Source organism: Mustela nigripes, chromosome 3 (assembly GCF_022355385.1).
Source record: "Mustela nigripes isolate SB6536 chromosome 3, MUSNIG.SB6536, whole genome shotgun sequence".
Classification (NCBI taxonomy): Eukaryota; Metazoa; Chordata; class Mammalia; order Carnivora; family Mustelidae; genus Mustela; species Mustela nigripes.
In genome coordinates, this window is record NC_081559.1 from 171809167 (window position 1) to 171822785 (window position 13619).

Consider the following 13619-nt stretch of genomic DNA (forward strand, 5'->3'; position numbering starts at 1 on the left):
GGTATGGTGTTAATGCTTCATTTCCGTTTATTTAATCAACTTCCTTAGCTTATATACAGCAGGGTGACCAATAAGGGGTCAAGCAATGGGGAGAGCCAATGAGAGTCCTGTTACTATGCTGATTAAATTTGATACAGCCAATAACTATGTCCTCCTTTAGGCGGGCTTCACCAGAAAGTTCATTGTATACTTGCAGCATGTTTTGCTAGCAGTGAGCCAAGCACCTTCTTGTAATGGCGGGGACTTTGCCGGCTGGAGGCAGTCCCTGACAGTAAATGAGTTCATTTAGAAACTGCCAAATATTGAGAAAATTGAGAAACTGTTGGAAGAAACAAAGCAAAATTCCTCTGCAGGTCTGAAAATAAGACTTGTAAACTTTTCAGCTATGTAAGAGATAAGCAGTTTAAAAACCACATATGTTCTTTGGCATTATTATTTTGCTTTGTGTTTGATAGGAAATTCAATTTCTTCAGATTTCATTGACTTAAGGTATTTGAGACAATTTCAAGGAGCCAAATAGTGGCTAATATATTTGTGATGTTTTTTAGTTTTTGTTTGTTTTTGTTTTTGCTTTTTACCCCTGTAGATTAAATCTAGTCAACTGTTATATTTGAGAATATAGGAAAATGGCTATGCTATCTTCATTATAGTATTTACTTAAAATTTCATTTTAACCCAATTAGTTTAAATTATTTCTGGGCACAAGAAAGCAAGTGACATAATTCAGTAAAAAACACAATGCCTTATTTGGAACCAAATTCTATGAAAAAGCATTCTCAGAATGACAGAAACTATTAAAGAGCTAGCAATCAGTGTTCTTACAAGAGCTTGGTTGGAAATCAGAAGGGAATTAGGTTTTTCAAGTCATAATTCTTATTCAATACTTCAAAGAGGATATCTTATTTTTAAAACAATCTTATAAGGGAAATGAAATACAAAGATATTATAGGATCAGTAAACAAAGAAGTGACAGATGTGCACATTTCTAATTTCAAGGTGACTATTTTATACCTCTAACCTAATGGATAAACCTCGTGTTTATTTTTTAACTTGAGCAAGTTCCTTGCTCACTGTTTTGTGACTGAGCTACTCCTAACCATGTGATGGCTCTTTAAGAGGTTTATTATTTTAAAGGAATCAATTTTCTGACAAAACACATGGGATATGGACAAGCCTAAAGCAAAATCTCATACCCTTAAAGGATCTTTAGAAAAGAAGAAATGTAGGAGGGTATTTATATAATTTTCCTTTCAAATAGCTCCAACTCAAGAATCTTATGGGGGTGTGTGTGTGTGTTATGTGTGTGTATATAGGAGGGAAAGGTAGATAGAGGACTCAAGCCCCCATACTTTTCCATTGAGAACATTTTTTTAAGAACAGAGACTTCATTAATTTTAGTTATAAAAAGTAGAATTCAAAAGAAATATACCAATATAGCTATGCCCTGTCTATTCTAAAATAGTGAAAATAACATCAATATAATTCTTAATGAATTTCTAACTTTTGATTCTTCCCATGTTTGAGTTAATTAACAAGGAATAGTTTCATATATACGTGTGTGTATGTATGTGTGTATATATATACATACACACATCGGTATCATTGGTATCAAGCAGGTGAAGGAGGTTCATAATTTGCTTCAGAGGGTGACTTAGGGATTAAGAAAAGAGGCACAGTTGACAAGTCTGGCTCCGTGGTGCTCAAAGGAAGAAGACAAAATCTTTGGACTCTGGGAATCATTTCTCACCGCAGGCCTGTTCTGGCTGACCTACAGAACTGTTTATTGTTGCTGTGCACAAAGTCTAGCATTGAAAATCACTTTTCAGTGTGACTCTTGCTTACATCCTACCTTAAAGGATTTGTGTCACAGTAAGCAGATAAGAGAATAAGAAAGTAGCAGCATAAAAAGTGCTAAGTAGGGCGCCTGGGTGGCTCAGTGGGTTAAGCCGCTGCCTTCGGCTCAGGTCATGATCTCAGGGTCCTGGGATCGAGTCCCACATCGGGCTCTCTGCTCTGCAGGGAGCCTGCTTCCTTCTCTCTCTCTCTGCCTGCCTCTCAGTGTACTTGTAATTTCTCTCTGTCAAATAAATAAATAAAATCTTTAAAAAAAAAAAAAAAAAAAGTGCTAAGTAAGTATACTTATCAAAATTAAATGGGATTTTTGTCTATTTAACTGGCATTACAGTTTATAAAAATTGCTGAGTTTTTTTGTTTGTTTGTTTGTTTGTTTGTTTAAAATCAGGAAGGGAAGTCTGGGATGGTTTAACTTAGAATATAGGTTATAGAATGTACATTAATTCACTTTAGAGAATTCTGAAGATATCTGCCCACAATAAGCAAGCAGCAAAGAGACCCATGTAACTGCCTATTAGTAGGGATAGAACATACATATTAAAAACTTTGGACAGAGAAAATGTGTCTTCAGACAGAAGTATAAAATCAAAAGTCACAAGTGCGGTGCTATGAATGATAAGCACTGCTTTGCAATCTGCTTCTTGAGTTGGCAACTCTAGATCACCTACTTAGGGCTCAGAGATATCATGTGTTATTTATTTATTTCATGATGGTTAATGACTCTCATTAGCAAACCAGGAGATGCTTTTTTCATAAAACAATGCACTTTGTGCTAATACAACTTAAACTAATTTTCTAGTGATACCATTTTATGCTTATGTGTGGCTTTAAACTGAATATAAAATAATGAAAATGAGCTATTTTTAAAGTTGTCTACCACTGGAGTCAGCTGGGAGGTGGAGAAACAGTGAATTCTTAGGAGAACACTAATCTTTGATTAAGGAACAAAATCTAAATTTGCAAGTTTGTAAAGAAAAACAAAATCCACCCCAGGTCCCAATCCCCAACATCACCCACTTGGAAGCTCACAGAAACAAACAGTTAAACTGCTCTGCATAATAAAGTAAGAGTAGAAGTTTACCCTGCTTTATACTGGAAGGAGTACTGAGAGGTAGAAGAAGAAGGGTTGAAGATCCTGGGTGTGGACAAGGCCAGAGGCAGTGAAGAGTCTGGGATAAGAGAGGGCACTGGAGAGATACACACAATCATTCCTGAGATGGGGATTACCAGGAAAAATTTAAGACAGTGCAGTAATCCTCTTTGGTTATCCTCTGTATTAAGGTTTTTGTGAGAAGGACGGACAGTGATACAAATAAGGAGCCGCATAAGGAGTTGAGGAGGGTAGCAGCTTCCAGAGCTCACAACTGAGATGAGGCTAAGAGCAGGATTTCAGAGCCAGGAGTAAACAAATGCAGCCCAGAAGTTCTGAAATTTAAGGAGAGCCCCCACTTTCCTCTGCATATAAGATGAGGCTCAAGTATTTTTATTTAGATATTGAAGGGTAATGATACGGTAAGAAATATATGGGTGACAGATGTTATAAAGTATGGGAGTGTAATACATTTTCAATTGTCTTAACATCATAATACCTCACACAGAATAATGTTATGTCCAAAACAGGAAGTATTAAAATTATGTACTTGTACCTATAATAATGTACTTATTTAAGATGAATCAGTTATGATAGGAAAATATGCTAATCCTTCAAGTGTGATGCAAATTTAACAAATTAAATATGCAATAAATTTCTCATTGACATGAATAAATATAATATTTTAAATTATTAAATGATATAATCAATATTATTATGTTATATTACATAATCCAAACCAAATAGAATTAAAGTAAGTTTGGTTAATTTGGGTCCCACATTCATGGAACACTGTTATGTGATGAAGATTTTATTCTGAATACATCATATGCTTTTCACTAAAATTGCTATGGCAACATAGGCTATATCATTGAATAAAGGGTATGATTTCAACATCATAACAAAAAACTCTGCCAAAGTATTCTAAATATAAACTTAAAAAAAAATGTGTAAGTCATTGTTATGGGCTGAATTATATCCCTCTAAAATTCATATGTGAAGTCCTAACCCCTAGTACCACAGAATGTGCCTATATTTAGAGAAGTGTCCTTTAAAGATATAATTAAGGTAAAATGAGAACATACAGGTGGTCCAGCATGACTGATCTCCTTATAAGAAGAGAAAATTCAGCAACAGACATACACTGAGAGAAGACCAGGTGAAGATATAGGGAGAAGATAGCCAACTCTAAGTCAAGGAAAAAGGCCTCAGAAGAAATAACCCTGTTGACATCTTCATCTCAGACATCCAACCTCCTGAACTGTGAGGAAATAGATTTCTGTTGGTTAAGCCACTTGGCCTGTGGTATCTTATTAGACAGCCATAGCATACAAATTCAGTTATAGTAAAGTTGTATAGGCCACAGTAAGGTAGGATGGTCTCGTGTGAAATGTTTAATACTTTACAGCTGTCAAATAGAATTTGTTTTCTTCTTGAGTTTTAACACTAGTATGGATAAATTAATTCAATGAAGAACTTCTTGTATTAGGGAAGGATCATGTTATATTTGTAAAATTCAATCATCAGTATAATTCTGCTATGTTTATATTTTCTATGTGAATATAATGCTTATAAAGTTTCCTTTTTTAAAATAAAGGGATTGAAAGATGATGGGAATTGACAATATAATTAGGAAATTATATACATACTTCCATTTCAATTTGTAAATAGTGATCCAATCACAGACCGGAAGCTTTAGTCTTTTAACTTTTTAATATTTAATATTGTAATCTTTCATGGCATAGATTATTTGATCACAAAACTATTTTTCCTAGGAAAAAAATGCTCAACTGGCCAATCATTAACACACATTAATTTGACATAGCCATTTTTCTGAAGGACTTGAGGGTATAGATATGCAGGTGGTGTGTTTAAGTGTTTTAAGCTGTATTACAATATAAATGCAAATGTGTTTATAGCACTTTGCCATTCAAAATACAGCAGAACACACAGGCCTTTTAAAATCAGGACAAGTAAACTCATTAAGTTAAAGATCACATGTTCTTATCTCAGTAGTGCATATATGTATATAAAGCATATGCATATAAAGCATATGTATATAAAGCAAAAAAGGTCCATTTTGCATATCTCCATAGTACTGACAGAACATTAAACAAATATAAAATTAACTTGAAAGCAGCCTGAAAGGTTCAAAGGGACAAACTGAAACATTCAAGGCACAGAAATCAACTATTGCATTAAAATTATACATTGATTTAGTAAATAAAATGGATAATGCCAACTATTCTTTTAGATAATCTGTAGTTTTTTAAAGGTAGAAAAATATTTGTAGAGACCTTTCAAATGTAATTTTGATAGAGTGTCCAGGTTCAGCTTCAATCACCCACTCACAATTCAAAGAGTCTTTGTAGTATCCTGGCCATCCCGGGGAGAGAATCAATCCACTGGGAGCTGAAAAATGGCCACCACATGGAGCTGAAAATATGAAATCAGAGAACAAGTAAGAACGGAAGTTTTAGAATAAGTAGTAGAGATTATTATTAGTACCAACTATAATTTTTAAATGAATTTCTGCACGTCCTTTTAAAACGTTATTTAATAATGTTTTGAAGGTAAAGCTACATCTGGTCCTATTACTGAGTGATAATTTTCCTTAGAAAGAGTAATTTACTTTCTGAAATATGGCTTTGCTATCCACACAGCGTGTCAGATCATCTTCAAGTGTCCTAAAATATCCCTTCCATGCATTCTTGTGTCTCCATTTTCATTTTCAAGGCTTGAAAACAATGTAAATTGTCAGTTTTAGTTTCTCTCTTTTATTTTCTGGCTTACATTAGCAGATACTGCTAATTCATTCTACACACTGTCTAAAGCTCTAATCTTCCTTATTCTAGAGTTCCTACTACAATTTGGGCCTTCATTGATTCAGCCTCTTTTCTGATATCCCATCCGTTGATTTCTCTCCTGCTTCAGTCCAGCTGTCAGAATAATATTCTTCAAATTACAGTTTCATTATACCATTCCCTTTCCTAGACATCTATTTTGATCCCTTTTCCTTTAACATTAGATTCAAATCTTCAGCTTATCGCTTCCAGTATATAATTTTCTGCTTTTCTCTAAATATACACACAATTGAAATCGTAATGACAACATTGTAATTCCAGTAGGTACTGATTAGGTCTTTTGGTGTAAACACCTCATTTTGGAGATGAATAAACCAAGTCCAGAGAAGAGCAACTCCCCAAGGCTCACAAGGCTTACTAAATTTTAAAAGTACTTTCCAGTTATTTTTTTATAAAACAGGACCTCAAAATGGGTCTTCTCCCATTATTTCCCAGTATTGGTAAATGAAATCACCAACCATGGAGTTATATAAGCCAGGAAGCTAGAGGTAAGTATCTTTCATATTTCCATAATCTTTTTCATGTAATCCCATATCCAGGCCATCCTCAAGCTCACTCTTGTTTCTCCATCTCTATAGCCACCATCTTCGTTAAATTATCATATCATCATCTCATCCTTCCAACAAACCTTCATCTTTCCTTTTTTTTTTTTTTTAAGATTTTGTTTATTTATTTGAAGGTAGGGGGAGGGAGGGAGAATGAGAGGGAGAAGCTGACTCCCACTGAGCAGAGGACCTCATGTGAGACTCGATTCTAGGACCCTGAGATCATGACCTGAGCTGAAGGCAGATGTTTCATTGACTGAGTCACCCAGGTGACCCTTTTAACTGGTCTTTTCATCCACACTAACTATCCTTCATACTATAGCCAGAGGTTTTTTTTTTTTCAACCACAAATCAGACCATATCCTTCAATGGCTTCTTTCTGTGTTGACTAATAAGGTACTGCATAATCTAGTTTCAACTCTAGCGTAGATTCTGAACTTACCTACTTGACTCTGCAGCCCAGCTACCTTAGCCTACTCTGTACCTTCAGAAGTACATACGGAAAACAAAAATGGAGCAAAGAGTATTTAATTACTGAAAATTATTCAGGAAAGAAAAAAGAAAAAGATCAAATGTATACTGTATTAACTTTCCAACATAATAGAGACCATTCTTGATGATTCCCTGTTATATTTTTATTTTCTCTAAATCACTCCATTTAAACTTTATCCCATGTGTTTATATTCTGTGTTGCTTACTTGTTTCTTTCTGTTTTACCTTGCAAAATTTTTAAAAGCTATTGCTCCAGACACTATTTTTATTCATTGGCATTTTTAAAATAATTTGATGTAACCCAAACAGAATAGGAAATATTTATAAATTGGCCTAGGAATCACACATTACTACAAATATCCAGTTAAGAGAAATATTTTTATGTGAAATTGCCAAAATGTGTTATTTGCATGCAAAAAAAAAAAAAAACCAAAAAAACTCTGTCATATAAAATTAGATTTTCTTCCTTCGTAGAATTTCATTTTGTTTCCTAAAAAGCTTTCAAAGGAGACTATTTTCATGCGGATTATTTACTCCTCTTTGTTACAATGACTCATAATTAGGTTTCCTGTAGGGTTATTATGTATTTCAAAAATAAAATTATGTGCATAATAGCCACTTAAATTACCATATTTTAAAAGATAGAATAGAGAGTATCTTAGAGAAGGTCCCGGAAATATGGAAAATCTCTGACAGAAATCCTTAATATGTCATGGACTCATATTGTTTTAGACAAGTATTTGTGCACTTCAGTCTAATTCTCATTAAAAGAGGTAATCAGTCATAAAACTAGCAACTGAGTAATAGGCCATAAAGGATTAAGAAGTAAAGTACCCAGAAGCATTTTAGCTGGTCCCTCCATCTGAAGTGTGAGGGAGGCAGTTAGGAGGGGCCCTTAGAACAAAGGAGAACATAAAAATGTGGTTACTGATTGTTCTCTGAAAGGACTTCCCTGAAGGTGACCCTACTTATAACATATTCTGAAGCAGCTCCTTTCTCTCTCATATAGCGTTGAAACTGTCCAAATTTATCATTCCAAAAGTATGGGAACAGACTCCCCAACAGGATGTGAAACCTAAGAGAAGAGACAGATGGTCAGTGGAGGTCCGCTGGGAAAAGCCTCGTGGTCACAGCGACTAGCAGGCACGTGGCAGGGAATTGTGCACAGGGACAAGCCATAGTGTAGCAACAGCAGCAGAGTATGGAGTGGGCAAAATGCAAGAAAAAAATAAGGCAAGGTCAAATGTAGAGAAAAGAGGTGTAGAAATCTGCCCAAAGCAGAAAGCAGTATAGAATACAGGAAAAAAGAGAAAGAGCATGAGCTTTTGAACAAAGAACTATTGACAGGAACAGAAGGCAAGCTGAGACCAAAGCAGAAGTTGACACCCTACAATCTTCCTTTCACTCCTGGGTGGGACAGGTGTGACATTCTTCCAGTAATCTCCCATTTTATGTTAATACCTTGCTAGAGGGGATAAACAATCTCAACCTGATAATGGCAAGACCTCAAGGCCTCAAGGCCTCAGGGATCATGTAGGTCCTCTTCAGCATATGAAAGTTCTTTTGAAACCTCCCTTTTTCCTTACCTCCCCTAACCTCACAGTATATAACCCACTGCCTCTCACAAGCCCAATGCAGCATCTCTTTATGCCCATGGGTCCTGTCCCTGTGCTTTAATAAACCACTACTTTGCACCAAAGATGTCTCAAGAATTCTTTCTTGGTCATGGGCTCCAAACCTCACCCCACCGAACCTCATTTATATTCTAAAACTACAACACTAATAATAATATTAGTAGCAAATATTTGAATTTATAAAGAGAAATTTAACTGTAAAAGGAAAAAAAAGTTAGTGGCTTAAACCTTACAACTATGTCATATGCATATACTTCTTACATTAAATTAATAATTTTCTTAAATAGATTACTTATATTTTAACTTCAATGACTTTTTTAAACTTACTCTAAATAAAAATGACTATGAAATCGTAGTGCTTATGTAGGACTTATATTTTTCCCCAAATGTCTAAAAATAAATATGCAGCTATTAAAATGTAATAAATACTTAAACATTTAACAACTAAAATAACATTGTGTACCTCCAGGGATAAAGGCAACACAGTTTAACAGAGTTCTGTAAGACAATAACTAAGCTTTCCTGAATAAGGGAAACTGGAATATAAACAAAACAGAAAGAAGATCAAGACCAGACAAGCTACTTTCAAAATCCCATTCATTCATTCATTCATTCACTTATTCATCATTTACTCATTTGTATGTCAGTCATGCAGTAAACAATTGTGTGTCAGGTATGTGTCTATGTGGTATTTGTATTACTTTAACCAATTAACATTTATTGAATATTTCCTATGTGCCAGGAACTATGTGAAAAGTCCCTTGGATTATTTTATATAATGCTCAAAAAAAAAAAGTCCAGCCACTTTCATACTATTATTATAGATAAGAACATGATAAACATAAGAATTTAAATAATTTGCATAGGTGGGGCCAAGGCCAGCCTCCCTAAGATGGACCACTTTGCATATTGATTATTTTAAATACATGTTACTTAAGAGAAAACCTGTACAAAATGGGCATCCAGATCCTTCTCTGTCCCCTTGAAAGCCGGAAATAAATCTCTCACATGAAAGGTACCTTTCCCGTACCAGAAGGTAGAGAGATATCCTTAACACCAGAGATGGGAAATTAAGAGCCAAGGAGGCTGAGTAAAAAACCCTTGTTATTTCGTTTGCTGCCTTACTATTGTGGTCTAAAATCTGGCTAGAATTTCATATCAATTGAAGCTCCCAAGTTTTTCTTTGTCCTGTCAATTCCTCAAAGAATCTTTGCATAAAAAGTACATAATCAGTCTTGCTCATTTCTTTAGGGCCTCCTTGAGCATGTAATAAAACTTTGTTTTATTTCCTTCTGTTAATCCATCTCATATATAGTTTCTGCTATATATAAGATACTCTGCTAGGTCCTGAAATTAAAAAAAAAATAAACCTATAGGACATTTTTTCTGCCCTCAAAAGACACCCACTCTACACAGAATATAGGAATAGCTAACATGCAGAACAAGTACACGCTTGAACTTGATAGACTGTCTGGAAACACAGGGAAGTCACAAGTAACATCCTAGAGACATTAGGAAGGAGTTCTTGGAGGTGATTTTGTCAGAAGTAAATTTAAATTAAAAAAAAAATGAATAGAAGATAAGAGGAGTTGGACAGAGAACAGAGACAGGAAGTGAGAAACATGAACCAGTAGGAGGGAAAGTCAAGTAGTTCTTTGTTTTGGAAGCTTATAGTTTGTGGAGGAAGGACAGGACTTTTTGGTTTTATGCAGTCATAACTGCTTTTGAAGACTTTTAAACCTAGTGAGCATCTGGGAACTTGCTAAAATGCAGATTTCCAGAACGCACTTCTAGTAGTTCTTAGGTGGGATCCAGAAAGCTGCACTGTTAACAAACCCTCACCACCCCCTGACCTCACAGGCCATTTTGCTGCTGTTAGCCCATAGACCACACTAACAAAACCTAAGATATGGCTAGTCTGTAGCTTCAAGATTCTCCTGGATAATATCTCAGGTTCCTGAGATAAAGACACAATTTGCATCTGTTACTGAAATACAGATTGTTGTGTTTAAACCCCCCCATTTTTATCAATAAAAAGAGGGCATACCTGATAAATATAAAGTAGACATAGTTCATTTATCTATTTTTATTTTTCTAAGGTCTGAAGAAAGTCTGTTATAAATAATTTGCGTTGGAGTGCTGACTCATTTCTGTGTTACTTTAAGTAGAAGGGACAAATTCAAAATACCCAGTATGTTTTAAGACCTGTATGAAAGAGTCAAAAGTGCTTCAGACTGTATTCAGATAAAATTCCCTTGAATAAAAATGCTATGGAATTCTAGTGTTCCACAGTGGGAGATGCTCTTTCATCTGAGAAGTGGCAGTTAGGTGCTCAGAGGGGAGTTGGGGATGGGAAGAGCTGAGTTTGATCTCAGGGGTTTGGCTGTAAGTGAATTAAAAAAGTGAGCATTCTAACATTCCTTCTGATAGATAGCCTTTCTGGGGAGCTGACATGATAAAATTCAGATATCATCTCAGGGATTATCAAACAAGGAGGGTTCTATCCTTGTCCCTCCTTTTTGAACTTGCTTTATGGATAGGTGTGGTAAGTAATCACAGACTCTCTTTAACATCAGCACACTGGATGATTTTTCAAAGAAAATTATGAGAAATGTGTCAGGTCTGAATCTAGGATAAAAAGAGGAAGCCAGAAACACACAAATTAAAGGGCCAGGGTTACAGAGAAATGATCACAGCTCTGCGCCATCTTTCATCTCCATAACCCCTTCATCCCTTCTCCCAGACTCAGCTCTGCAGAGAGTGGGAGAAAACCCCGCAGATTGCTACTGTATCAGCTTCCCTATGGTAGATCTCTAGGAGAATGGAATTTAATACTACATAAACATGTAATTAAAAGTGGGGTCTATTTTTAGATGCATACACATTTTCTCAAGGAGAACCACAAATACATTCTGATCTCTGCATCAGACTGTTACTCTAATTGCTCCCTCAGAAGAACTGCCTCCAAAGAGAATGCAATGTCTGTGAATGAGAAGGGTTTCCAATCCTTTGAGACTAATTGAGTTCAAGAGAAAACCCCTTATCCTCAAAGGGAAAGTTCATCAGGCATGTTGATCCAGCCTTGTCTCCAAAGGGTTCTCCAGGGACTTCAGTCCTATTCCATTCACTCAAGGAATTTTCTCAGATATCCCATTAGAGAGGTAGGAAAAATAATTAGCCATGGTTATGCAGAGAGTTCTCTGCTGAGGGCAAAGAAATTCTTGCTTGAGTACACATTTTATGTACATTCTGAAATTGATGGAACAAAAACAGAAATGGGTTTCTTTTTATCATTTCCTTCTTATATTCCTTCCCGCCTGCCTCCCTGCCTTCCTTCCTCCCTTCCTTTCTTCTTTCCTTCCATCCCTCCCTCCCTCTCTTCCTTCTTTCCTTCCCTTCTTACCTTCCCCCTTCCTTCCTTTCCTTCCTTCCTTCCTTCCTTCCGATGATTGCCTTCAAAACTGTACTCCCAAATCTCCATCTCCTTAAATAAATGTTTAACAGATCCTCTAATCTTCTCATCACTTTCAGGACTAAAAAAACTTGGTCCAGTCCAAAACGAATTTTTTTTTTTTATCTTATTCTCTCCACACATCTACCCAAGGTACCTCCTTGAGCATTGGCTGAGAGGCTTGGAGAATGGGGAAGAGTGTGCTGCTGGAGGACTTGTACTTGCTGATTCATTCCTCTATTCACTTCAGTATTTAGAATAGTCTCCCCCCATCTTATCTCCTTCCTCTTTCTTTTATGTCTTCTTGCCTGTGGTCTTTTAGGGCTGGGATGGGACAGATTGTGTTGTCAGTCCTTTCCTGGCTATTGCTATATCCCTCATTACCCCTGACTCTTCCCTAATGCTTTCCATTTGTTGGATATGGAAAATGTTTGCTCTCCATGATAATAAATGAGTCTTTTGGAAAGCCCAAGAGCAGATTAAGGGTGACTTGGTGGTCACCACCACTTGGTGGTCAGGCTCAGGTACCTTCTTTGGTATTCATTTGATACATAGGAAATTCACATCACTGACTTGCCAAATTGTTTGAATTAGACAGTTCTCCTTCTTTTCAACCTGTCAATTTTCACCAATTTTCCTCCTCTTGCTCAATAAGCACAGAAGACAGATCAGCAACTACTACACTGTATAATCAAATATCTATCTGGGGATTCTCATTCCTCTTTCTGCCAGACAACTCCATTCTCTATGAAGGATTCTTCTGAAGCCCTCCCCCTCAGGTTGGCTTGCAGAGAAAAAGACTAGTATCCTCCTTCCTATAGGGAGATAAATGAAAAACTGAATAACTTTGACTTCAATGGTTTCAGATAGATTGACAGGTAAGTAGATGACAGATAGGTAGATAGATCTAGATCTTGATTTCCCTTTCTTTTTGCTGCTTATATAAATCGGAGGTTGGGTACCTGAGATTATGATTGAGAGAGATGAATCAGTTAGAACACAATTAGCCATGAAAGGGGCATCTGGACTTCGATTTATTATTGTTATTATTTTATATATTGGGTATTGAGAATTTTTTCTCCTTAGCTGGGTATCTAAGTTACCAATACCAAAGCAATAAGAAAATTTTCCTCTATACTTTGTCAGTCATTTTGCTCCCAAAGTTTTTCATGTCAGCCCGGAAAGTTACAATTATAATATTATTGGATATTATGAGTCTCCACAAGGAAGGGGAACTTCTCTTTCAGTTAGTCTTAACTTAGTGTCTTAATTAAATCAACAGCTTTGAGCCAATAGCATTCATCTGACTCTTCCAGTGTATTTCATTAAATGTAATCCTCTTTATCTATAAAGCAGACCAATGAATGTATTATATCCTAATTATATTCAAGAACATGACCATGTAATCCAGAAGGCCAATATTCTATTTCCATTTTTGTTGAAGGGATTGCTTTAGATCAAAGAGGGCATTGCTAGCTATAGAAGAGAGAGCAGGGGAGTTAAAACCCAGGTAAAAATAAAGAGAGATACAGATAGTGTACATGCATCAGAACCCTTCTGAGTCCCAGTGGAGAAATGACTAAGAAGATATTAATCAATGGGCACAGGTGACTGGGACAACAAATTATTTCTACAGAACTGAATAGGGACAAGGGGAGAAACAGTGAGACCAGTTAGGAGGCTTTTGCA

The 13619-nt window shown here is 36.0% G+C and overlaps 1 protein-coding gene across 1 annotated transcript in view; it reads right to left on the reverse strand.

Moving 5' to 3' along the window:
• Positions 1-13619, reverse strand: part of CSMD3 (CUB and Sushi multiple domains 3) — a 439117-nt gene that overhangs the window by 413098 nt on the left and 12400 nt on the right. The window contains exon 4 of the mRNA XM_059395523.1: positions 5242-5380. Coding sequence (XP_059251506.1) covers positions 5242-5380 — 139 coding nt within the window. The remainder of the gene's footprint in view (positions 1-5241; positions 5381-13619) is intronic.